The following is a 27296-nucleotide window of genomic DNA, read 5'->3' as shown; positions in this document are numbered from 1 at the left end:
AGGAGGCTGAGGCAGAATCATTTGAACCCAGGAAGTGGAGGATGCAGTGAGCCAAGCTCGCACCACTGCACCCCAGTCTGGGGAACAGAGCGAGACTCCATCTCAAATAAAAAAAAAAAAGAAAGAAAAAGGTATTTATACGATCAAAGCTTTTTTTTTTTTTTTTTTTTCGTCGAGATGGAGTCTCACTCTGTCACCCAGGCTGGAGTGCAGTGGCATAATTTTGGCTCACTGCAATCTCTGCCTCCCGGGTTCAAGCGATTCCCCTGCCTCAGCCTCCCAAGTAGCTAGGACTACAGGTAGGTGCCACCACATCGGCTAATTTTTTGTATTTTTAGTAAAGATGGGGTTTCACCATGTTGGCCAGGATGGTCTTCATCTCCTGACCTCATGATCCACCTGCCTTGGCCTCCCAAAGTGTTGGGATTACAGGCGTGAGCCACCATGCCTGGCCACATTTATTTATATATTTATTTAGAGATAGGGTCTCGCTCTGTCACCCAGGCTGGAATGCAGTAGTATGATCGTGGCTCACTGTAGCTTTACCCTTCTGGGCTCAAGTCATCCTCCCACCTCAGCCTCCAGGTGAGCTGGGACCATAGGCACGTGCCACCTTGCCCAGCTGGTTTTTATTTTTACGATTTTTTTTGTAGAGCTGGGGTCTTGTTATGTTGCCCAGGCTGATCTCAAACTCCTGAGCTCAGGTAATCCCTCCCAAATCCCAAAGTGTTGAGATTACAGGCATGAGCCACCACACCTGGCTAGATTATTTTAATTGTAAAATAGCAAGCAGATACATGGCTAAAACTTATATACACAGTTTTAAGAGATATAAAGAAAATCTTGTATAACACTGCCCAGGTCAAGGGGCAAGGTGTTCCCTGTCCCCGGGAAGCTGCCCTGAGCTTGCTCACTCCTTCTGCATCAAAACTCCTTCTTCCCAGAGGCAGCCGCCACACCCATTTTTATTAGGGACTCTTGCTTTCCCATCATTGCATGCATCCCTAAATAAGAGAGTGTGGTTCAGTCTCTTTAAAAACTTTCTATACAGGGAATTCTAGGTGTTCTTTTTATTCTTGAGATGGAATTTCGTTCTTGTTGCCCAGGCTGGAGTGCAGTGGCACAATCTCAGCTCACTGCAACTTCTGCCTCCTGGGTTCAAGCGATTCTCCTGCCTCAGTCTCCCATGTAGCTGGGACTACAGGCACCCACCACCATGCCTGGCTAATTTTTGTATTTTTAGTAGAGATAGGGGTTCACCATGTTGGTCAGGCTGCTCTTGAACTCCTGACCTCAGGTGATCCACCAGCCTCAGCTTCCCAAAGTGCTGGGATTACAGGTGTGAGTCACCGCACCCAGCCAGAATCCTATGTATCCTTATGTTTAATGTTGCTTTACATTTTGTGCTATCTCCTTAGTCTCGTTGACCTACAGCTGAACATTGGTCAAACTGAAGTGAAAAACAAACACCTTTCAATGCACTTCTGGTTTGCACCCGCTTCTGAGGTGTGTCCTATCTTTGGGCACGTAGCCTGTGATGGCGCTCTGCAGCCCGGGCACGGCTCTCTGCAGCTCCGGGCACGGCGCTCTGCAGCCCCGGGCACGCTGTCTCCCCCACCGCTCTGTCCCCACAGTGCACGATGTGTCTTGCTCAGAGCGATGACTGATGAACATTTTTTAGAGAAATATATGAATATGGTTGAATGTGGGACATCCTGGGCCTAATATTTGTTTTTGTGAATGCTGTAAATAACAATGTCAAAATAAATAAAATGAAGGGAAGATGAAGAATTGGCTATCAAGAAATCAGCTCTAAAGAATTCACTTTTTGGCTGGGTGCGGTGGCACACGCCTGTAATCCCAGCACTTTGGGAGGCTGAGGCGGGCGGATTGCCTGAACTCAAGAGTTCAAGACCACCCTGGGCAACATGGTGAAACCTCATCTCTACTAAACTACAAAAAATTAGCCGGTGTGGTGGCAGGTGCCTGTAGTCCCAGCTACTGGGGAGGCTGAGGCAGGAGAATCACTTGAACCCAGAAGGTGGAGGTTGCAGTGAGCCAAGATCGCATCACTGACCTCCAGGCTGGGTAACAGAGGGAGACCTTGTCTCAAAAAAAAAAAAAAAAAAAAAAAAAAAAAAATCCCTTTTTGGTTTGGTGCAGTGGCTCATGCCTATAATTCCAGTACTTTGGGTAGAGGCAGGAGGACCACATGAGCCTAGGAGTTCGACATGAATCTGGGCAACCCTGTCTCTACAAAAAAATAAAAATTAACAAGATGTGTGGCACATGCCTTTGGTCCCAGCTGCTCAGGAGGTCCAGGCCACAGTGAGCTGTGATTACACCACTGCATTCAAGCCTGGGTGACAGAGTAAGACCCTGTCTCATAAATAAATAAATAAATAAATAAACAAACAAATTCTCACTTTCTAAAAGCTAGCAGAAAAAAGTTTCATCAACATCCCAAACAGTGTAATAAGAAATAATCAGAATATAACCTGATAATATTTTTGGATGATTTGAACTTCCTCTGGTAAGTACTTCTGATGCTCTAAATGAGTTAACTAGATCAGCACAAACATTTTCTTCAAACCATTTAACTTGGCAATAGTTAACTCATTAAGGATAATAACAATGACATTCTTCAGGTTTGTGGTTTTTTTTTTTTTTTTTTTTTTTTTTTTAAGATAGTCCTATTCTGAACGTTTCATTAATCAAAAACAAGACCAAACCAAAAAAAAAAAAAAAAAAAAAAAAAAAAAAAAACAACAAACCCACGGAACTTCAAAAGGTGAAAATACTGACTAGGTTCTAAGGATATGGTAGGAAATGATTGCTTAGGGCTAGGTACCTAAAATGAACTTCTGTTCTGAAAGTCCAACACATTTGAACTTTGTGGTGTATGCATCTATCTACATGTATTTTCTAATATCATGTCTACTCTGCTAGTTCCTAGGATAGTTAATGCAAACATTTGCTAAGTTCTTGTTTTGTTATGAATGTAAAATTTAAAAGCATGAAGCTCTAGTAACATTAAAAAATAGTTGCAGCCTAAGATGGAAAGATTATGTATGGAAAAATGGGAAAAGAGTAATATGGAATACACTTAGAATTTGATGCAATACACTTTAATACATAGTATACTTTGGGAATGATTCCAAAATCATGGAGACAGAGAAAGGGCTAGAACAGATGAGAAACCAGACAACTGGAAATGAGCTTGGTTCTGATACATCATTGCCATTTCCATAAAATGTACCTAGCAAATGTGGACGTAATGAAACCATGTAACAATGTCCTTCGAACTAAATTTAAAACTGAGTTGCCCAGAATGAAAAAAATAACCAGTGGCCATTTTAGTAACTCATATGTAGACTAAGTGAACAAGCTGTCCACCTAATATCTCATTTCGATGTCATCTACTGGCCTGCACACATAGATTAATAGTTACTTTATACTTTTTAGGCTACAATGAACGCAAGATTCTCAAAGAAATAGTTTCCTAACAGAATGACTGATACCATTGTGGAAAGAGACATTATTCAGGACATTATCTGTTTCATTCTTTGGTCAAGGTAACTCATCTACTTTTAGACTTACACTTCTAAAGAAAGCTGCTATGATCTAAAGAGATTGGCCATAAAACTATTTGTATTGAAAACTTAGCCAGCATGGCTTTCGTGAACTTTCTTCATTAGCATTCTTAGTGGCAGGGTTTCCATATCTCAGTGTTCATTTTATACTTCAATTTGGTTAGTAGGTCTTTGTTTAATCATCCCATTGAAAGGAGAACAAAGGCGGTTTAGGTGATACAGGAGAGTAATGCACTATATTTTATCTCTGAAAAAAGCCCAACAAAGTCAGAATACTCTGATAGCCTCTGGTTTTCTCCAGGACGTTTGGAACCACAAATCAGTCAGGGGATAAAGATCCTCACTGTGCCTCACTGTAGACACCTTTGGAAGAGAAACACCTTGTCAGCCACAGAAATTAAGCTCTGCCAGTTCCATCTGGCTCTGACGGCAGATTATCACACCAGAAGGGTGTCTCGGTTTCATGAGGTGAGGGTCTGTTTCTCAAATACCATCTCCCTCAATAAAATCACTAGTCAGGACAATCTCCCCGACCCCCCTCCCCCCACCATTACTTGTCTTTATAAAGTATTGATGCTATTCAAGTGATAGTGCTGGGCTAAATTAAAACCAGTCAGGATTTTGCTTCCAACTGGAAAACTGCAAACTCTCTAAAGGGAAATACTCTTCATTCCTTTGTATCTAATTCTGCTACAGTAGTTCCTCAAATTGCTGCTGCCTTTTGCGATCTCCTTCTCCCTCAAAAGTCAAAACCCATTTTTTCCTAAAGTTTGGGCCCCTAAACTTTTTCTCCCGATCAAATCATCCACCCCACTTAACCCTCTTCCCTCTCACCCAATGCAGGCTTTTCTTTTCCGGTTTTGCTTGACTTCATTCAAGAAGGTAAATTAATCTCCATTTGTCTGTGGTATATTTAAGTTGCTCTTTTTCCTTCAGTATTACTTTCTGGAGAATGACTACACCCAACTTTCTAACTTTTTCTTTGTAACATAGACGTTTTATTTTCTAATCCACATTTCTTTTTGCAGTTTCTTGAACTTCCTTTGGTTGGTGTCACAGCCAGCCACCCAGTAGAGGCTGAGACCACCAGTTCATTTCACACAGGCCACTGAACAGTCATAAGATGGTGACAACTTTTGGTCTCTAGTGACCTGGACTGGATCCGACTCACTGGCCTAGAGGTGAAAGGCTCTGTATTCCATTACTAATCCCTCGAGCTCTCCAGCCCCCTGAAAATGATTCTTTGGTTTTATTATTGCAAAGACCATTTATAAAATCATGAACTGGATTTAGGAAAGCAACCATGAAATAGCAAGGGGACAACAAACTGATTGAAATTCCTTGAATGTAGCATGGGCTGAAGTCTCTCAGACAGGAAGATCGGGGGAAAGTTATATACAAGCACCTCCATTCTGGTTTCAGTAGCATGACCTGCTCACTTAAACGTGGCAACTTCAGATCATGGACCATGCCTCAAGGAACTAAATCCTAAATAAAGAAAATGGAAAAGCAAACTATGAAATAGCCAATAATCTTTATTTTGCACTTCCCCCACCCCTCACCCCTCTCCAAAAACCACTAACGCGCATTTTTGTGCATGTGAAAATATTGTATAAAGTATAGAATGATCTCAAATTAATAAAACAAAAAAACACATATCTCAACATAGATGCTTTGTTTCTTTGCAGGGATAGAAAAATTCTGGCCTCTTGAACAAGGAGGGCAATGATACCCTGCACTCTGAAGAGGTCGACTCCATTTCCACTGATTTGCAACTTAACATTCATGGCAGAAAACTGCATTTCTCTAACCACATAATGTTTTAAAATATGACTAATCCATACACTAATATCAATTTACTTGGCATTTTAAAAAATCACATTTTCTAGTAATATATTTGTATTAGGTTCAAAGCCCATATTCTAGCATCCAAGAGATCCAGTACATGGGCCTACACTGGGATTATTTCAAAATCAAGTAAAAGTCCATATTTATTCCAAAGTTGCTAAAATATGCTAATAAAGTTAAATTTGATGTTTTTTTTTAACATTAAAAATAAAATATTTGGTTTACCTCTCAGACATCTATAACATATAATAAATAGTGGGCAGAATAATAATATAATAAAGTTTTGTGATACCCTGAAATTTGATGAGTTTTCTTAAAAAAATTCATAATATACTTCATTTCAGCCTTAAAGCACAATATTAATGAACAGATTTGTAGAAATAAAACAATATAAAGACAAAATGCTACAGTATATGTGGGTTTTTTTTTTTTTTTTTTTTACTTTCATGGAAACTACATGTCCTTTTAGTAAAAGTCTGTCAAAGAAATTTACAAAAACAAAATAGACAACAAATGAAACAACTTCAAATCATAAACTCTAAATTTAAATTGCCTTGTTTTCCTTCCAACTGCTTGGGCCCTTTCCCCCACGATATTTTCGGGCACTGCACAGGTTGAGCTCAAGGGAAATTTCTTTGAACGATGGCTTTTTCTTTAGCCTTCTTTGTTTCTGTCCAGCGTCATTACAGACTTGGCTGAAATCATAGTGGATTTCAGAGAAAGCCAGAATTAAACACGATAAAAATTTAAAAAATAACTACTTCATAAATATTTATTATTTACATTAGGGGCAATCTTTTAGTCTGAAGAGTTTTTATACAAGTTGATGAAATGTACAAGCAGTGAGAAGAGACTCCAGCAGTTTAAAGAAGGGCAAAATTAGAATGCAACGAAGATATAAAATACATTAAACAAAAATAATTTGCACAAAAGCAAACAGGACATGATAGAAACCTTTTTCTTAAAAAATATAAGGTATTTCACAAAAGCCTGAACATTTTACATGTTAGTACTAAAAACGGGGGAAGGAGGGAAGCTTCATATATTCTTATCACAAAAATATTTACCGGTACTCCAACTGGAGTTTTCTTTTATGTTATTCTGATTATCTTACTATAGAGGGAAAGGGGCTGAAAACTGTATACAGACTCTATCATCCTTAAATTACAGTTGAGGCAGTTTGTACATTATCTTCTCATCTAATACCTCAATGAAAAGGCCCTGGAGAGAATAAAGGAAATCAAAAGGGAAGATGTACGCTCTTTATTAATAATACTTGTCACTGGTATTAGAGAAGTGGAGGAGGGGCAGCCCCCAGGCCACGCCTCTGCTCGAGTTTCCTTCTGTCGCACTGCCGCGGAGCCACAGGCCAACGCGGCTGGGGAGTGAACGATGCAGGTGCGCGGTGTGTTCCAGCCTCAGTCCTCCTGGGTTCTTTATCCACAGGCATCTGGGGTGGATGTGATGGCAGAATTGCACCAGCTCCCTTCCAGGGGCGCCAGGGAGGAAGCCTGGGCTGACCCCGCTTGGTCCAGCCCCTCGGGAGCCGTCAATGCGCTCGATGCTTCCTCTTCTTGTGCTTTTTGTCCTTCTTCTTGTTGGCACACTTGGGGCAGAACCACTGCATCTCTTCTGGGGGTGCAGTCATGATTCCAACACAGGGCCTACACATGAAAGCAAGCTCAGATAAGCAACTTCTATACAGTCGATTCTTCTCCCTTCTGTTTTAAAGTACTTTTTAAAGTCTATGACATGTTTACCCGAAATCAAAGTCAAGCAGCACCACTGTTGGGCATGCAGACTAGGATATTACAGACGCGCCCTTTACAGGCCCCTCTGCAGAGATTCATTAGTTCATTCCTCCTTTCAGCCAGGAAAGGAGGCTTCTGAGCCACGGCTTTGTCTTTATCTCACAGATACCGTATATCATAACTGAACAATGTATCTGACATTTTAAAGATAACACGAGAAGATTATCTGCATACATTTTGGTTGAGCTTTTCAGTTTTTAGGAACCGCTGAAGAGGTTTAAAAAACAGTTAAGCAGCCTTTAGTCCTGCAGTTTGTACCATCCCTACAAAGGGGCTGCCTCTTCGTGGTCCTGGCCAGTGCTACAGCTTCTAGGGAACCGGAAAGGAAGGTCAGGGAAGCCCCCGGGTCTCCTTCTGGTATTATTATTTTTAATAAGAAGGATAGATAAGCTAAGCAGAATGTTCAGAATTTAGGGTGAATAACAATAGTCTAAAGACTCTTGGGTTTTGCAGTTAATTGCATTTCTGTGATTTGACTCCATGTACTGTCCCTAGGACAGCCCTGGGTCAGTCCAAAGGCAGGAATCTACTCAGTGGACACTTCGTCTCAGGAGCAGCTGATGCTGCCTGACGCACGTGGCCGGCAGGGCGCCCTGGGCACTCACCAGTGGTACCAGTCATCGCAGTCGTCACAGCCAATCATGGGACTCCCATCATCAGGCTTGTTACACCCAGGGCAGATCCAGATCTGATTGCCCCACTCATCTCGGATCTGATGTTTGCAAAGTGGAAGTGGCAAAAATGGAGGGAATGGGAAAAAACCAAAAGAGGTCAGATCAGAATGATTACTTTATACTGTTAACCTAATCAACAGGCACATTAAACTAAAACATATAGTAGATCAGCACTTCATTAATGCCACAATCAGCGTCATCACTGTTTTAGAATGGTGAAACAGAAAAACGCCAAGTGTTCAATGATAAGACATTTCTAATGAGTATTCTAAGCTTTCTTTTGTAAGTCATAAAAAACAAGCATTTTATAATCATCTCTGTGAACAATATGACCTGTAACCCCTTTCATAAAAAAAACAAAAAAAACAAAACAAAACTATAACTACATACATTCCTAATGATTTGGGTCTCTACAAGGGTGGTAACAACTGATTTTTTGAAAGCTACAGACCTCCACTTTCTATGTGGTTTTTCTCAATCACATTCATAGGCATGGAATTAATATAGACAGCCAAATGTGCATGCACCATCTTATTACTTATTAGCCAAGCCCTTCTCCTGAACGAGCTGATAAGATCAAGGATATAAAAGAGTTGTTACTAAGTAACTTTCCACTCCCTTTATGACATTTTTAGTAAAGTACAATCAACTAAAGGGCAAATGAAATAAGGGGATAGGGAGACCAAAGAGCTATAAGGTTCAACATTATTTTGCTACAAATGTTGTGTACTCTGGAGTTGACTTTATTTAACTTAGCAGTCCTCAAGAGGGAACATCCTATTAACCACTTCCTCAAACTCCTCATGAACAGAGCCAACCTGGAAGAAGTAATTCACTGATGGGCATTAAACACCAGCAATAAGAAAAAGGTAATTTCAAAAGTGTTGACAATAACAGAGCATATTATTGCATCCGGTTTATTTTATAAGGGATAGTTCTTCCTAGACTTTCAAATACCACACTGACTAGATGTGCTTTTAAAAAGGCTTTCTTTGTGTGTGACAGGTGCATTGGGGGTGAATATACGTTTCACTGTATATAGAGTTAAGGCAACTCTACAAAGGCAAGCTACATTGACAGGAAAACTTCCCAGAGAAATCTGTGGGCGACTACATCTCTGACCCTCTGTAATTTCAGGAGAAAAAGTAACAAGGGGTGAGATCCAGCAGTCACCCGTACCCGCTGCCTCGTGGCCAAGGCTGGTGGAACATCCTATGCCCTGAAGCTCCCACGTGTGGCCAGTCCTGCTGCTGGCTGACCTTGCTTGCAGTCAGAAGGCAATGACTCTATGTGCTGCACAAGAGCTTTGCCACAGCATCCACAGTAACTAACACCAAATACGTCACAGCTTACTACATTCCTCTAAACCTCTCATTTCATTTAATCATTGTAAAGCAACCTCTGGGTAGCTTGTGAATGGGGAAACCGGAGCTAAGAGAATTTAAGTGGCGTTTCCAACATCACACCATTAGGCAGTGACAAAATCTGCCTTTTTGCTCTCTTGCCTTCATATGTCATCTAAATCACACATTTTGTCCTCTGCCCACAAAGCGTCTCTTCATGAGGTAGAAGGCTTTTTAAAAATTGTCATTTTTATTTTAAAAGACAGGGTTTCACTTTGTCGCCCAGGCTGGGGTGCAGTGGTGTGATCACGGCTCACTGTAGCCTTGACCTCGCTAGGCTGAGGTGATCCTCCCAGCTCGGCCTCAGGAGTAGTTGACACTATAGGCACATGTCAACACACCCGGCTAATTTTTGTATTTTCTGCAGAGATGGGGTTTCACTATGTCACCCAGTCTGGTCTCAACTCCTGGGCTCATGCGATACGCCTGCCTCAGCCTCCCAGAATGCTGGGATTATAGGCATGAGACACCATGCACAGCCAGAAAGCTTTCCTTCTACACTGTCTATTCCAACTGGATTCATCTCCAGGAGGTGAGTTAGTTCAAAGATCTACTGGAAAACCAGAACTTTCAGAGCTGGAACACGCCACAGAGATCACCAAGTTTAACACAAACTTCTTAATTACAGATGAAGACACAAAGGTCGAGGAGGTTAAGTACAAAATCTTTCCTGATCAACCCATTTGGGGGTAATGTTGCCTCAATTAAACACCTACAATGATTGGTCCCTGGACGGACCAACTGGATGATCACAGTTTTAGAAGTTCCTTCCAAAACTCCTTTAAGGAAATTTAATAATAGGCCAGGCATGGTGGCTCACACCTGTAATCTCAGCACTTTGGGAGGCCAAGGTGGGAGGATTGCTTGAGCCCAGGAGTTTGAGAGCAGCCTAGGCAACATAGGGAGACATCATCTCCACATACACAAAAACAAAAAACAGTCAGGAAACAGCCAGGTGTGGTGGCAGACGCCTGTGGTCCCAGCTACTTGGGAGGCTGAGGTGAGGGAACCATTGGGGCCCAGGAGGTCGAGGCTACAGTGAGTGATGCCACTGCATTCCAATATGGACAAGAAGAGGGAGACTACTCAAAAGAAAAAAAAAAAAAAAAAACAGAAAAAAAAGAAATGTAATATTGTACAGTTTATAATGACAAATACCATGAGTCCTACCCTGCCACTTTCTAATCATATTACTACCTACCTAGTTACACAAGGTCAGGGCCCCCATTAGGCTAACACATCACAGTCTGTGGATTTGGTAGTCACAGCAATGGCAATGGCTCCATACACCTTAAATATTTTCTTGTGTGTTTGTGTGTTTAATTCTATCGTGTCCAAAGAACATAATCTGTATAAATACTTTACTGCCAGACTGTATTCAGGGTTTGAATAAGACCTAATACTATTAAGTAACAGGAAAGCAACTAAAAACAGTCCCAGAACAACGTGGACTCATTCGACATGGTGGGATTTACTATTTTTTTTTTCTTGAGACAGAGTTTTGCTCTTGTCGCCCAGGCTAGAGGGCAGTGGCACGATCTTGGCTCACTGCAAGCTCTGCCTCTTGGGTTCAAGCAATTCTCGTGCCTCAGCCTCCTGAGTAGGTGGGATTACAGGCATGAGCCACCATGCCCAGCTAATTTTTTTGTATTTTTAGTAGAGATGGGGTTTCAACATGTTGGCCAGGCTGGTCTCGAACTCCTGACCTCAAGTGATCCACCAGCCTCAGCCTCCCAAAGGGCTGGGATTACAGGCGTGAGCCACCGCGTCCAGCTGGTTTTACAATTTGAAGTCATGCTTGGATACTCAGGAGTTTGGTGGTCTGAAAGTTCATTTCCATTTAATATGCAAGCCCTGCCATATTCTGGATCATAGCCAATAAAATATAACTAGTGCTATTATTCAGAAACACCACCTGGCTCATAATATCAGTGTACATTATATAAATTATACTCAAGTGAATAACTGAATTGCTTGATCAAGAAATTCAATGTGAGATTTCAGCACCACTGTGCATCTCTACATTTACAGATTGATATTACTGTCTATATGTATATAGTCATATCCAAAACAATATAAACACAATGCTTTGATGTTATTTATGGAAGCTGACTATGTGAACACTGCAATGTAACTTTTCAGCCAAAAGCTTGAAAATGCAGTGAAAAATGGCAACGAAGAAATGCATCTTGGCTGGGCATGGTGGTTCATGCTTGTAATCTCCGCACTCTGGGAGGCCGAAATGGGTGGATCACTGGAGCTCAGGAGCTCGAGACCAGCCTGGGCAACATTGTGAAACCCTATCTCTACCAAAAAATATAACAAATTAATCGGCAGTGGTGGCGAGTGCCTGAGATCCCCAGTTACTCAAGAGGTGGGAGGATCACTTGAGCCTGGGAGGCAGGGACTGCAGTGAGCCGAGATCGTACCACTGCACACCAGCGTGGGTGACAGAGTGAAATCCCCTTTCAAAAAAAAAAAAAAAAAGAAAAAAAGGCCAGGCGCGTGGCTCATGCCTGTAATCCCAGCACTTTGGGAGGCCAAGGCGGGCAGATCAACTGAGGTCAGGAGTTCAAGACCAGCCTGGCTAACCTGGTGAAACCCTGTTTCTACTACAAATACAAAAACTTGGCCACCCGTGGTGGCAGGCGCCTGTAATCCCAGCTACTCAGGAGGCTGAGGCAGGAGAATCACTTGAACCTGGGAGGTGGAGGCTGCAGCGGGCCGAGATCTCACCACTGCATTCCAGGTTGGGCAATAAGAGTGAAACTCCGTCTCAAAAAAAAGAAAAAAAAAAAAAGAAAGAGGAAGAAAAAGAAAAAGAAATGTGCCGGCTAGGGGCAGTGGCTCAGGCCTGTAACCCCACCACTTTGAGAAGCTACGGCAGGAGGATCGCTTGAGCCCAGGAGTTTGAGGTTGCAGTGAGCTATGATTGGGCCACTGTACGTAGGGAGACCCTGTCTCAAAAATAATTAAATAAATAATAAAATTTGAAAGAGAAATGCCTCTGAAATTCGACAGTGATTCAGAGCACACACTTGTCTTGAACTGAAAACGTCTCCAGGCTAACCGCTCGGGCGGCAGGTACGCACCACGTAGGTGCTGACCGTCTCAGTCACCACGCTGCGCACAGGAGCTTTGGCACTGGCCCCGGAGGCGGCAGGACCCGGGGAGGGCAGCAGGGCAGGGCCCGCGGCGGCCTGGGCGAGCAGCGGCAGCGGCACGGGCGCAGGGCTCACGAGCATGGGGCCGGGGGTGGGCGCGGGGGCCGGCGGCGGGGTCTTCGGCCTGTTCTGCGAGGGCGCCGGCTTGGCCTCGGGCGCAGGGACCACTTTGCTGATAACACTGTCAACAAAAGAGGGAAAGGTAAAAGTCAAAACAGGATCATCATCGAACCAAACTCGTGCTTAAAAACATGATTGCAAAATAGCTTTTCTTCCAGTAGCGAAATATTTCAACGTCCAGAAGCGGCTCAAGAACTGAGTTTGAGGCCCTACATCAAGTGGCCTCTCCACTTACTCAGACGAATTTTCCATTTTCCCAAACTTCCCCTCAATGGCCAGATATCTAGAAATTTCTAGTAACCAATACACATGCACAGGCAATATGACTTCAATTGCCTGTTCCTGTGCTGAGGCAGAAGCTCTGACAGCTTCACAGGGGAGCTCCCCACCCCCACCTCTCCTCAGTCCTCCAGGGGCCCAGACAGGGGCCGCTCCTTCCACTCGGGCTCCAGCTGGAGAGGACCTGGAGCAGCCTGTGTCCCACACCGGAGATGGGCAAGAAAGACACAATTGCTGTTGGAAGCCCTTGAGATTTTTGGGTTGTTAATTACCATAAACCTAACCTGGCCTAAGCTGCTGAACAGAGCAGCTTAAAAAAAAAAAAGTTTCTATTTCTCTTCTCAATTCCAATGTTTCTCCTTAATACTCTCAATGCCATTGTCAATAAAACTGTGAAGACTTTCTCACTTCTGGATTTGGCTTTGATTGCCAGGTTTTACAGACTGACTGTTCAGGCTGGGTGAGGTGGCTCACGCTTGTAATTCTAGTACTTTGGGAGGCCGAGGTGGGTGGATTCCTGAGGTCGAGAGTTCAAGACCAGCCTGGCCAACATGGTGAAACATCGTCTCTACTAAAAAACACAAAAAATTAGCCAGGTGCAGTGTCGCGCACCTGTAATTCCAGCTACTCGGGAGGCTGAGGCAGGAGAATCGCTTGAACCCAGGAGGCAGAGGTTGCAGTGAGCCGAGATCTCGCCACTGCACTCTAGCCTGGGCTACAGAGTATGACTTCGTCTCAAAAACAAAACAAAACAAAACAAAGTACAAAACGAAAGATTGCTCCCAGAGGGGCTGCAGAGGTAGGGAGGAGGTAATTCAGTGGCAGCTTCTGTCCTGGTGACGCTGCTGCGGGTCGCTAGAGCTGTGGTACTGTGACCCTGCTCCTCCACTAACAGCATCCTCTTCATACAACTCAGTGGAAGCAGCTCTGGACTTGGGGTCAGGGCATCTGCGTTCAAATTCTACAGCCGCCAGAGACTAGACCTGTGGCCTTGGATTATTCATTTATTATAAAAAGCGCGATTTATTGAGGACCTACCTATAAGAAGTTAGAGGTTATACTAGGCACTTTACAAATATCATCTCATCCAGTCCTCATGAGAACATCAAAGAAGTAATGATTACGGCCGGGCGCGGTGGCTCAAGCCTGTAATCCCAGCACTTTGGGAGGCCGAGACGGGCGGATCACGAGGTCAGGAGATCGAGACCATCCTGGCTAACACGGTGAAACCCCGTCTCTACCAAAAAAAAAAAAAAAAAAAAATACAAAAAAACTAGCCGGGCGAGGTGGCGGGCACCTGTAGTCCCAGCCACTCGGGAGGCTGAGGCAGGAGAATGGCGTAAACCCGGGAGGCGGAGCTTGCAGTGAGCTGAGATCCGGCCACTGCACTCCAGTCCGGGCGACAGAGCGAGACTCTGCCTCAAAAAAAAAAAAAAAAAAAAGAAGTAATGATTACTCCATTTTGTAGATGAGGAAACTGAAGATCAACGAGAGAAAGGAATTTGAGTAAATGGGTGGCAGCTTTTCAACCAAGGTCTACTTGATTCCAAAGTTTGCATTTTTTTAAGCTTCTTTATTTAAAAAAAAAAGTATCATATATACATTATAAATATATATATATATCATTTTACACACAGAGAAAATATAACAGATGTCTAGGTAATAATCAGAGATAAAATATGTTAGCTTTGCCATATTTATTTCAGATGAACTTCCTTCCCTGCCCCAGAGCAACCACTGCCCTAAAACAGGTAGGATTTTGTTTATTGTTCTTGGTACTTTATTTTTTTTTTCTCTGTACCTCTCCTGCCTTTGTAGGTGTCCATAAACAACACATACCGCATTAGTGTTTGCTGTCTTTTTTTTTTTTTTTTTTTTTTTTTTTGAGACGGAGTCTCGCTCTGCCGCCCAGGCTGGAGTGCAGTGGCGGGATCTCGGCTCACTGCAAGCTCCGCCTCCCGGGTTTACACCATTCTCCTGCCTCAGCCTCCCGAGTAGCTGGGACTACAGGCGCCCGCCATCTCGCCCGGCTAGTTTTTTGTATTTTTTAGTAGAGACGGGGTTTCACCGTGTAGACCAGGATGGTCTCAATCTCCTGACCTCATGATCCACCCGTCTCGGCCTCCCAAAGTGCTGGAATTACAGGCTTGAGCCACCGCGCCCGGCCGTGTTTGCTGTCTTTTAACTTTTATAAACACAATGTCACACTCTAGTTATCAATCAAGTTTCTGGGCCATGCAATACGGCCATCCTCACCTCACCAGGAATCGCCAGCCTGCGGACTGTCCCAGCCTGTCTCTTTCTACTATTCCACACAATTCTTTAGGCCTTGTATTTCTCATCAACAAAGTGAAAAGAAATGCAGTGGCCTCAGAGGGTTGTAGTGAGAACCTCAATATGGAGAAACACTTCAAAAACAGCATCCAGATGGGAAGTGTCAGCCCCGTGTCATGTTCACGGCTGTTGCTCACAAAAGCCTCCAGCCTCATTGCTGCCAGCCTGCATGGTTCCACTTCCTCATAGTCCTAGTTTAGAAACCACTTTCACCAAAAGGCACTGACTCTGTGCTATTCTGATCATAGATTTATAAAGCATTAAGTTACTTCAAAAACTTCACCATTATTTCAGCAAATAACTTCATTACTGCTAATTGTTCTCCATTTGCTTCCTGCAAGGGTGATCATCTTCCTAACCTGGATACAGCCAAAGATCAAGAGAATTTAACACACACTTGTTGGTACAGCAGACACTTAATAAATGCTGAACATAACAACTAGTGACTATTTATTGAGCACTTACTATCGGTCTGACTGTCCTAAGCACGTGAAAGCCAATTGTGGGCCAGGCGCTATGCTAAATGTTTTACTTGCCTTGCCTTATCTCGTTTTTTTTTTTTTTTTTTTTTTTTTTAGATGGAGTTTTGCTCTTGTTGCCCAGGCTGGAGTGTAATGGCGCAATCTTGGCTCACTGCAACCTCTACCTCCCGGGTTCAAGTGATTCTCCTGCCTCAGCCTCCTGAGTAGCTGGGATTACAGGCACGTGCCACCACGCCGGGCTAATTTTTGTGTATGTGTGTATTTTTTTTTGTTTGTTTTTTTAGTAGAGACGGGGTTTCTCCATGTTGGCCAGGCTGGTCTCGAACTCCCAACCTCAGGTGATCTGCCTGCCTTAGCCTCCCAAAGTGCTGACATTACAGGCATGAGCCATGGTGCCCGGCCTCATTTGTTTTTCATAATGACCACATAAGGCAAGCTATTATTCTGCTTTTTTAAATGAAGAAACCAAGGCACAGAGAGATTAAGTATCTTGCATAAATTAACACAGGGTACTGCTACATGGCAGGGCCAGGATTTAAACAAGGCAGTCTGAATTTAGAGCCTGTGATCTTTTTTTTTTTTTTTTTTTTTTTTTTGAGACAGAGTCTCGCTCTGTCGCCCAGGCTGGAGTGCAGTGGCATAATCTCAGCTCACTGCAAGCTCCGCCTCCCACGTTCACGCCATTCTCCTGCCTCAGCCTCCTGAGTAGCTGGGACTACAGGCGCCCGCCACCACACCTGGCTAATTTTTTTGTATTTTTAGTAGAGACGGGGTTTCACCGTGTAGCTAGGATGGTCTTGATCTCCTGACCTCGTGATCTGCCCACCTCGGCCTCCAAAAGTGCTGGGATTACAGGCGTGAGCCACTGCACCTGGCAGAGCCTGTGATCTTAATAAGTATATGACACTGTCTCTCAATGTGTACTGAGGTTTGCCTTACATAAAAGGCATGTAATATAGGAGTTCAAAGTTATTGCTATGGCATTTATATCGAAAGAGTAAGCATTCTCTATTTTTATGGCTAGACTAAAATTTTAAAACGCTATTTCTGGAGGCAGTTTCCCATAATGGTTTAGCACACAAGTGATGGAACCAAAGCTAAAGGAAAAAGCAGGAGCCCTGAGAGGTAAGCAGAACACAGATGCTTTACCCCGAGGGCATTTACGCATTAGGCAAGTCTGATCTTTGGTTATGATGAACAGGACCAATGTCGAAGCCCAGGATCTGCCCAAGGTGGAAGGTCTAATAGAACTCCTTCCTGACACTAAGGATTCCCAATCAGCTATACCCGTAAGGTAAAGATGAATGAGAATGTCATGAATTTTCACCTCTGGTGTTCTAGGATACTTTACATTTAAAGTAATTTGGACTTGCAATGTGCCCAGGCACACAGCACAATCCTGAGGGGAAGTATCTTAAAATCCAGGTCTCATATTAATATAGATAATTATCTTAAAAAAAAAAGTGGCACATAATGAAAGATAATCAAACCTATGAGGAAGTAAGGTGGGATCAGGGAAAACTGTTAAGACATAACAGCTAGTATGAAGGGGACAAAGACCACAGATACAAGAATTATCAACTATAAAACAACTTTGCTTACAACATTAAAAATAATAAAAGGCAAAGGCTGGAAATACAGGTGGTAGGAAGTCACAGATCCAGTGGATTTGAAAAGAACCAAACAGACTTTCTACAAATTAAAAAGTACAGTAACTGAGATTTAAAATTCAATGGAGTGATTTAACAACAGATTGGAAACAAGACAGAACTATAAACTGAGTATTAGGACAAAGTAAATTTTCGGAGCATAGCCTGAGAAGCAAAGAGAATACAATAAAAGGTCTAATTAGTGCATGTTTGATCATAATTCTAGAAGAAAAATGGAGCAGAGACAAATGTTAACAAGGAGTACCTGAGACTTTTACAGAACTGATGAAAGATACCAATCCACAGAAGCCCAACAAACCCCAGGCAAGATAAATAAAAACAAATCTATATCTAGGCACATCAAAGTGAAGCTATAAAATATCACAGACAGAGAGGAAACATCTGAAAGGCAGCCAGAGGGAAAAAAGAACAATTCCTCTCAAAGAAGAAACAGGTGACTGCTGACTTCTTAATTAGCAATGATGAAACCTAGAAGACAGTGGAGTAACATCTTCAATGTGCTAAAGAAAAATACACTGTGTCTTTGAAAACATCTTTAAGGAATAAAGATGAAACAAAGACATTTACAAGCAGGCAAAAGCTAAGAATTTGCCACCAGCAGACACTTAAAAAAAAAAATTCTAAAGCAACAATTCTCAAATTTTTGGTCCTAGGGCTCCTTTAAATTCCTAAAAATTATTAAGAACTTAATGTACACTATATCTGTCAATATTTACCATATTAAAAATAAAACTGGAGCAGGCACAGTGGCTCCTACCTGTAACCCCAGCACTTTGGGAGGCCGAGGTGGGTGGATCGCCTGAGGCCAGGAGTGATTCATCACAATCAACAAGGTGAAACCCCATTTCCATTAAAAATACAAAAATTAGTGGGTTTAGTGGCGCAGGCCTGTAGTCCCAGCTACTCCAGAGGAGGAGGCGGGAGAATTGCTCAAACCTGGGAGGCGGAGGTTGCAGTGGGCCAAGATTACACCATGCACTCCAGCCTGGGTGACAGAGCAAGAATCTGTCTCAAAAAAATAAATAAAATAAAATAAAAATAAAAATAAAACTGAAAAGTTTAAAAATATTTAGTAATTCATTTAAAAGTAACAACAATGAACCCATTATATGTTATCAGATAACATTTTTTAAAATGAAAATAACTATATTTTCCAAGACAAAAAACTTGATAATGACTGGCAATGTTTTGGTTGTTTTTTCTTTGATAATGGCATCTTGCTCTGTTGCCCGGGCTGGTCTTGAACTCCTGGGCTCAAGCAATCCTCCTGCCTCAGCCTACCGAGTAGCTGGGATTACAGGTGCATGCCACTGTGCCTGGCCAAGACTGGCAATGTTTTAAATTTTTTGCAAACCTCTTTAATGTAGGCATATGTAACTAGAGAAGGGAGGAGTATTTTAAAATATTTTTTGGATAATGGTATAAGTTTCTCCTTAATGCTGCATTAAATGCAACAAATGATAGTTTCTTATAAGTTAGTTACAATGTGTAATCTGAAATCATATCAATAGACATTCATATTCTGTTACATTAAAATTTATTGCTCTGTTTAGCACTCTGAATACAAAAGTTACCCATGCATAATTTTATAATGTCATACATTGGTCATTTGGAAAATACTGGTTCACTGACTTAGGCAGATCTTCCAAATGTTTACATAATTCATTACACAACATAATAATATGTAAGCCAGTAATGGGTAAACAGAGCTAAGGTATTTTAATATCCCTCTATTATACAAAATGTAGCGTAAAGGTAGTGAATAAAGTATGGTAATTTCTAGGGTAACCATGCAAAAATTACAAACGAAGTATATAGTATGAGGAAAAAAGGAATGATAAAAAAAAACCTTGGTCTGATAAAAGAAAAGAGAGAGAGAAAAAAAAAAACACTGAACAGTAAAGAAGTAGCACAAAATAATAAGGTAAATTTCAAACTCAAAACATCAATGATTATATCATATAAATGGTCTAAGTGATTCAGTTGTCAGGCTGTATAAACAGTGAAACCCAATATATTCTAATGCCCAGAGGCACATCTAGCAATAGAAGGGCTGAAAGTGAGAGGCTATAAAAAGATGTATACAAATACAAAGAAAAGTAATACCACACAAAAAAGACTTTAAGGCAAGAACTATCAGTGATAATAAAGGCTATTTCTTGATGACAAAAGGTTCCAATCTGCCAGGAAGCTATAACAGTTTAAAATTTGTATGTACCTAATAACACATCTACAAAACATATAAAGCAAAAACTGACAGAATAGCAAGAAACAGACGAATCCACAATCATAGCCAGTGATGTAAGCATATTTATCTCCCTGTGTAACTGACAGAATAAGCAGTCAAAAAACCAGCAAAGATGTAGGTTTGAAAATGAATAATGAAATTGACCCAATGGAAATTTTAAAAAAAATCTGTCTTCAATCAATGCAGAATATTCATTCTTTTCTAAAATATACTGAACACTGAAAGAAAGTGACCCAATTTCATAAGGCTAAAAAACAATTTGAATACTTTGTACACAGATTTGTTACCCCTTGCTATATCAGTAGTTCCTCAAACGAACAAAAAGCCTTTTTAATTTCTATGTCCCCAGTGTTTAACATGACGGTTATTAAAATAAAATATGTTAGAATCCAAACTAAGAAACAAAGGCTGATCCAGAAAGTAGTAATTGTCCAGATGACATGATACTTTTAGTGTATTTTTCTACACATTCAAAATTATAGCTCCCCCAAAAAAGTAGCAGAGTAATATGCTTTATGATGTGGGAAGGGATAAAGCACAGGTGAGAGAAATATGGGGTATCAATGAAAACAGAAAAAAAGAAAAGATAAGAAACAGAGCAAGTGAAAGAATTACAATTTTGGGTCAGGAAGCATGAGGACAACCCTGGCATTTTCAGTTGTTTGTTAATGGAGTTAAGTTCGGGGGCAGGAAAAAGAGAGAGAGGACAGAGGATGACAGGAAGAAGAAAAGAGAGTTGTGATCAATAAATATGACTGCAGGCAAAAATATGCCTGAAAATTTAACAAGAGAGGGTTATTCAAGGGAAACATCTTCTATCTGATAATACCCATTCACAGGATCGATGGACGGGGTCTTAGAAAACTGCTTGCAAAGATTATCACTTTGTTTTAACTTCGCTATTTGCTGGCTATGAGAGCGGGAAATGTTGGAGGTAAAGACGGAAGCTATTGTCCACAATAATTTTTAGACGTTCATGTGGTGTACTATGCGATAATTATGCATGTGCGATTGAGAATTAGCTCAATTATGACTTGTTGGATGGTAGAGTTAATTAAAAAAAATCCTCAGAATTGGAGCTGTATCACAAACCATAAATTCTAAATGTCTTAAAAATCAGGCAAAAGAAAACAAAAGCATAAAAATTCCCAAAAAAGTAAGTAAATATAGATGTTTTTAGTCTTGGGGTAGGACAAAATTTCTAAGCATCTCACCAAAAGTTGAAACCATAAAGGGAAATGCTGATCTAACTGCACAACAATTTTATATGGCATAAAATAACCTCAGGAAAGTTAAAAGGCAAAAGACAAAATGAAGCAAACTACTTGCAACAATAAAGCATTCACTCCTTCTTATACAAAGAGTTGTTCTGAATAAAAAAGAATTAATGTTCTTATTCAAACACAAGCAAAGGAAACAGCAAGTAGAACATAGAATAAAAAAACCAAAACCACGGCCGGGCGCGGTGGCTCAAGCCTGTAATCCCAGCACTTTGGGAGGCCGAGACGGGCAGATCACGAGGTCAGAAGATCGAGACCATCCTGGCTAACACTGTGAAACCCCATCTCTACTAAAAAATACAAAAAACTAGCCGGGCGAGGTGACGGGCGCCTGTAGTCGCAGCTACTCGGGAGGCTGAGGCAGGAGAATAGCGTGAACCCGGGAGGCGGAGCTTGCAGTGAGCTGAGATCCGGCCACTGCACTCCAGCCTGGGCGACAGAGTGAGACTCTGTCTAAAAAAAAAAAAAAAAAAAAAAAAAAAAAAAAAAAAAAAAAAAAAAAAAACCAAAACCAGCCAATCGACAAGAAACAATGTTCTATTTTCATAGTAATCAAAGATATAAACCTGACCATAAAATGCTTCCTTGGTAAAGATGAAAAAGATTGACAACACCTGGTACTCTCAGTATGGGGGAAAGGGAGAGACGGTTGGTTCAGTATTCGGAATGATTATGGAAACCTTAAAAATGTGCAAGCTCTTTACCAGCAATTCCGCTTCTAGAAATGTATCCTGAGGTAATATTAGACAGCTGTGTAAAGGTATGGGGTAAAGAATATGATTTGTAGCACTGTCTATGACTGCAAAAAATAAAATAAAAAAATAAACACTAGAATAACTGCAATTTAAAATACCCCCAGAATAGGAGGTTGGTTACATAGATGATGATGAACAAAATGCCATGTTGTTATTTGAAGCAGTGATACACATGTGTGCACACACACAAATGATACGTTTATCCAAGAAAAGGATAGGTTAAAATGGATTTTTTCTAAGAAAATAAAAAAAGCAAACAAGAAAGTATGAGTGTATACTTAGAAAAAGTTTGAAAGAATATACACTAAAATGTCCAGCAATTGCCTCTATATGAAAATTATAGATGTTTCATTTATTTTATTTATTTATTTTTTTGAGACAGGGTCTCACTCTGCTGCCCAGGCTAAAGTGTTGTGGTGCGATCTTGGCTCACTGCAACCTCTGCCTCCCAGGCTTATCTGATCCTCCCACCTCAGCCTCCAGAGTAGCTGGGACTACAGGTGCGTGCCACCATGCCTAATTTTTTGTGCACATATTTTTTTGTGCGTAGAGACGGGGTTTTGCCATGTTGCCCAGGCTGGTCTGGAACTCCTGGACTCAAGTGATCCTCCCATCTCAGCCTCCCAAAGTGTTGAGATTACAGGCATTAAGCCACTGTGCTGGGTGGATGCCTTTTTTCCCCTTTTGATTTATCTATAATTAACAAACATAACTTGTATAATAAAAATAACGAAAAAGTCTGGGTGCAGTGGCTGACACCTGTAATCCCAGCACTTTGGGAGGCCGAGGGGATCACCTGAGGTCAGGAGTTCGAGACCTGCCTGGCCAACACAGTGAAACCCCGGCTCTACTAAAAATACAAAAATTGGCTGGGCATGGTGGCATATGCCTGTAATCCCAGCTACTAGGGAGGCTGAGGCTGAAGAATCGCTTGAATCCAGGAGGTGGAGGTTACAGTGAGCTGAGACTGTGCCACTGCCTCCAGCCTGGGCAACAGAGCGAGACTCCGTCTCAAAAAACAACAAACAAACAAACAAAAACCAACAACAAAAAAGATGAAAACACCTGTTACAATGTATAAATCTAAACTGTTGCTAGGAATTATTAAAGGATGGCTTGAGTTATACACTTAAAATTAATTCACTTTTCTGTGTGTATGTTATACTTTATTAATTTACTGGGGAAAAAATGATAGCTTGGTTAAAAAGCCTTCCAGACAAATGCTGACCATAGTCTAATCCTACTATGAATTTGTGAAATTCAAAGCTCTGAGCGAGATCAAGGAGCTGCACAACTGGGTGCGTCTAAGTTGAGTGTATCATCCATACCAGACCAACAAGGCCAGGGTCAAAGGAGGGGGAAGAGAAAATCTCCTACAACGATGGTGTTTTCGTACATAAAGTAATAAATCTGGGCTGGGCACAGTGGCTCACGCCTGTAATCCCAGCACTTTGGCAGGCCGAGGCAGGAGGCTGGCAAGTTGGAGACCAGCCTAGCCAACATGGTGAAACCCCAGTTCTCCTAAAAATACAAAAATTAGCTGGGCATGGTGGTGCCCGCTTGTAATCCCAGCTACTTGAGAGACTGGGGCAGGAGAATCGCTTGAACCTGGGAGGCGGAGGTTGCAGGGAGCCAAGATCACACCGTTGCACTCCAGCCTGGGCGACAAAGTGAGCCTCCATCTCAAAAAAAAATTTTTTTCTAACAGCCTTTAGATATTAAGGTTGGTATGTAGTTTCGGGTCTTGTCTTTTCAAAGAAATACATTGCCCATGGTTGCTTGGTGTCCCAATGATGTGCAGATTTGTCTCTGTCATCCACATTAGGCAATTTCCTAACAGTAAGGTTTGTATCTTGTCTTTGGATTACTTGCAGTATTTAACGCAGCAGCTCAAGAAATATTAATTAGCTTTAATAAGCACAATACCTACTACTGCAGTGAGAACTCTTCTGTAAAAGAATTCTTTTTGCCTGTTTAAAATATTTTAAAATACAAGCCCATTTCTTCTGTTCTTTCCTCCCTGCCTACCTTCCTTCCATCTGCTTAATGAGCCACAGGACCACTGAGACTTTTATTTGTCAACACAGATTCCAGTACCTCAGCCACCTAGTCATTCCTAACACCAGGTATAATCAGATAGATTATGAAGGCTTCGTTCTGTTTTCTGGAAATGGTTTTACATTGTTTTCAGCTATACCAAACACATAATGAGTATTATTTGCCTTACTTGACTCTTTTCCAATGTCCTTTAATTTTCTCCCTACATTTCTTTTTCTTCTCTTCTTCTTGTTTTTTTTTTTTTTTTTTTGAGACAGAGTCTCACTCTGCTGCCCAGGCTGGAGTGCAGTGGCACGATCCCGGCTCACTGCAATCTCCACCTCCTGGGGTCAAGCAATTCTCCTGCCTCAGCCTCCCGAGTAGCTGGGATTACAGGTGTGCACCACCACACCCGGCTAATTTTTGTATTTTTAGTAGAGACAGGGTTTCACCATGTTGGCCAGGTTGGTCTCAAATTCCTGACGTCAGGTGATTCAGCCTCCCAAACTGCTGGGATTACAGGCGTGAACCATTACACGCCCCACCTCTCCCTACGTTTCCTAGATCTCTCCCTTACCTATAAGGCCTGATAATGGTGCCCATTAGAATGGCTTAAAATTAGCAGTGTGGCCAACAGATAGAAATAGATTGTTGACCGATTTTATGGGTTAATACTTAAAATCTCAGAAATGTCTGCTTGTGCATATGTTCTCATTTTTTTCAATTTAGAGAAATGGCATTTTGCTAAAAATAACTTTGTAATGATAAGATAATCCTTCAAAAAATGCCTAACATTCCCAGTTCAATTACATTACCCCTTTTAAATTAAAAAATATATATATAGAGAGAGAGTTCTCACTCAAATTTTCTTAGTAAAAGAAAAAATATTAAAGTGGCTACTCAGTGTTGACAAGACAAACTTTTATCCTAACTCTTTGTTTTCCAGGGGTTAGACTGGTATATAGGCACTAAAGTAACCCATTTTTCCCAACTCTTTTGAAATTCAAGAGAAAATTCACCAGAGTTTGAAAGTTTGACTTAAGCCAAGGTTATTTTTGTGATGACCGAAATATAGTTTTAAAAACAATCCTTTTATTATTTCTTTAATTTTAAACAAAACAGAAAAATATTTAACAGTATAACATGATATAATTTTTCATCACTTGCGAGATGAACTATCATCACTTAACCTAAATTGATCATTGTAAAAATAATTTGGAATTCCTGTTGGCCTTTATTGCCAACCATTATTTGTTTCATACTTCTAGATGGTGCTTTGCTTCTCTATATTTTTCTCCCTGAAGTATCACTTTTTCTCTCCTGTTTAATTGCATAGTAAGTTCTCGTCCAGAGCTTTCTGTTGAATAAGCAATGTCTCACAGAGAAACCAATACCGCCCACAGCTGGTCCCACAATGGCTCCATGCTGCTAGCATTACAGCTTTTGGAGGATTTGATCACAGTGCCCTCACTGCTATAAACAGTGGCGTTATTCATAAAAACGTGCAGAAGGAGGGATTTTCAGCAGGATTTCTTTACCTGTTTCCCCACCACAAACCAGTGACATAAATAGAATGGGTCATGAGCTGCTTGGCCTGTAATGCAAACTCACAGCTTGTCAAGTCAATAAAGAGCCCGTCCTCACCTCCCCAGCTGCACAGAGCCTCCAGGGTTAGCGGCAAACACAAGTTGGATATGTCTGCACAAGAAATTTAATGATCCTCATTATTCAGTTATTGTGTGCAAACACGATGAAACCAGTAATCCAAATTATCAAAGTCTGAATAGCTGGCTACTAAACTGCACACAAAGTTCCTAAGTTTCCTTACAATGGCTTACTTATTTACTTCTGAAAGTGAAGGGCCATTCTTAAATGGTAACAAAATGATGCCACAGGTAAAAACGATTGCAACCACTTCCATGAATTTTACAGAAACTTTTGAACAGGAAGGTCAACATTTGGGAGGAAAATCACCTCAATGAAAAAACATACTGTTTACACCAAAACTTACTTTTCTTCAGGTTTCAGTTTTTGATCAATCTCAGAAATACCAACCACTTTGAGAAAGAGATTCCCACGCTGTATTTTAAACTAACCCCCTTCTCGGCTGGGCCCAGAGGCTCACTCCTATAATCCCAGCACTTTGGGAGGCTGAGGCAGGCAGACTGTGTGAGCTCAGGAGTCTGACACCAGCCTGGGCAACATAGGGAAACTTCGTCTCTACAAAAATACAAAAAAAAAAAAAAAAAAAAAAAAAATTAGCAGAGTGTGCTGGTGCATGCCTATGGTCCCAGCTACTTAGGAGACTGAGAAGGGAGGATCGCTTGAGCCCAGGAGGTATAGGTTGCAGAGAGCTGAGATTGCACTATTGTACTCCAGTCTGGCTGAGACCCTGTCTCAAATAAATCCCAGAGCGAGACCTTGTCTCAAAAAAAGAATACAGATACCCAAAAAAACCTAACCCCTCCTAACAACAAATACAAAAAAAAAAATCACTGAAATTTCACAATCAATCATATTACTATAAAACCTCATATCTGGATCAGTGATACACACATACACATAATCTTCATATTTTTGCTTTCGGATTTTTATGAAAAGCCCCAGAAATACTAAGCCCAAGTGTGGTGGCTGGCCTCCTGGCAATCACACACTGGCACAGTTCCCTCGCAGACTGGACAGGCTGAGTTGGATGGCTGGCGGCACATGGTGAAAACAACCACATGTCACCTCCAAGGCTAGGTCACAAAACAGGCTGTGGCTTCTATGGAGACAGTCAGGTACTCTGTGGGGAGGATGCTGAAGCTGCCTTATGAAGAGGTCCCTGAGGCCTCCTGCCAAAAGCTGTGCATGAGCTTGAAGTGGCTTCTCTGCCCTCACAGAAGAAGCCTCTGGATGCCTGTGGTCCCAGTCACCAGCCTGAAGACAGACCTGAGCCAGAACCACCCAAATCCCCAACCACAAGAAACCAGGAAGTAATCAATGTTTATTCCTTCAAATCACTAAGTTTCGGGGTCAATTATTATGTGGAAATAGAAAACTAACACACCAGGTATTCGATTTTTCTAACTTAGGTATGTAAATAAATATTCAGAAGTTGGAAGAAATTATATTTAGAGTACCAGTCCTTAAGATACCAAACTGTAACACAGTCATTTCCATATTTCAGATTGGATCAAAAAACACCAAATACCCAATGGCAATGATGAGAATCAGTTTTATGTTGATTCTTCAAGTCAACCATTGTACCTTATTCTTCTTGATCCTCACCGCTCAAATTTTAGCATTCATATCATTATAACACAACTATAAATGGATTTAATTCCTGAAGCTCGTGGCTTGCCTCTTGAATATTTACATCACCTCATAAAACGGTTATTTTATCTTGTCATAACCCAAGTACATATCAAGTAGCAACCATTTTATCTTCTAATGCAGGCATGACCTATTTGAAAAATGAAACAAATTGCATGAAGTAATTAGAGGAAAATATAGCCATTAGAGAATCTCCATTTCCAAGGGAGATTCTTAAATGATGACACTTCTTTAGTCAAATGTTCCGAATCTGTAAAAATCTCTAAAAGGACATTAATATTCA

General features: G+C 41.4%; 1 protein-coding gene across 2 annotated transcripts in view; it reads right to left on the bottom strand.

Moving 5' to 3' along the window:
* Nucleotides 1-5112: 5112 nt before the first annotated feature.
* Nucleotides 5113-27296, bottom strand: part of TAF3 (TATA-box binding protein associated factor 3) — a 212254-nt gene continuing 190070 nt past the window's right edge. For both annotated transcript variants that reach the window (XM_010389381.2, XM_030941172.1), the window contains exons 5-7: nt 12422-12674; nt 7858-7964; nt 5113-7105 (exon numbers count right to left, since the gene is read on the bottom strand). In XM_010389381.2, coding sequence (XP_010387683.1) covers nt 6991-7105; nt 7858-7964; nt 12422-12674 — 475 coding nt within the window. In that variant the 3' untranslated portion in view covers nt 5113-6990. The remainder of the gene's footprint in view (nt 7106-7857; nt 7965-12421; nt 12675-27296) is intronic.

This window comes from Rhinopithecus roxellana, chromosome 11 (genome assembly GCF_007565055.1).
Source record: "Rhinopithecus roxellana isolate Shanxi Qingling chromosome 11, ASM756505v1, whole genome shotgun sequence".
In the NCBI taxonomy this organism is placed as follows: Eukaryota; Metazoa; Chordata; class Mammalia; order Primates; family Cercopithecidae; genus Rhinopithecus; species Rhinopithecus roxellana.
This window is presented reverse-complemented; position numbering and strand designations above follow the sequence as displayed.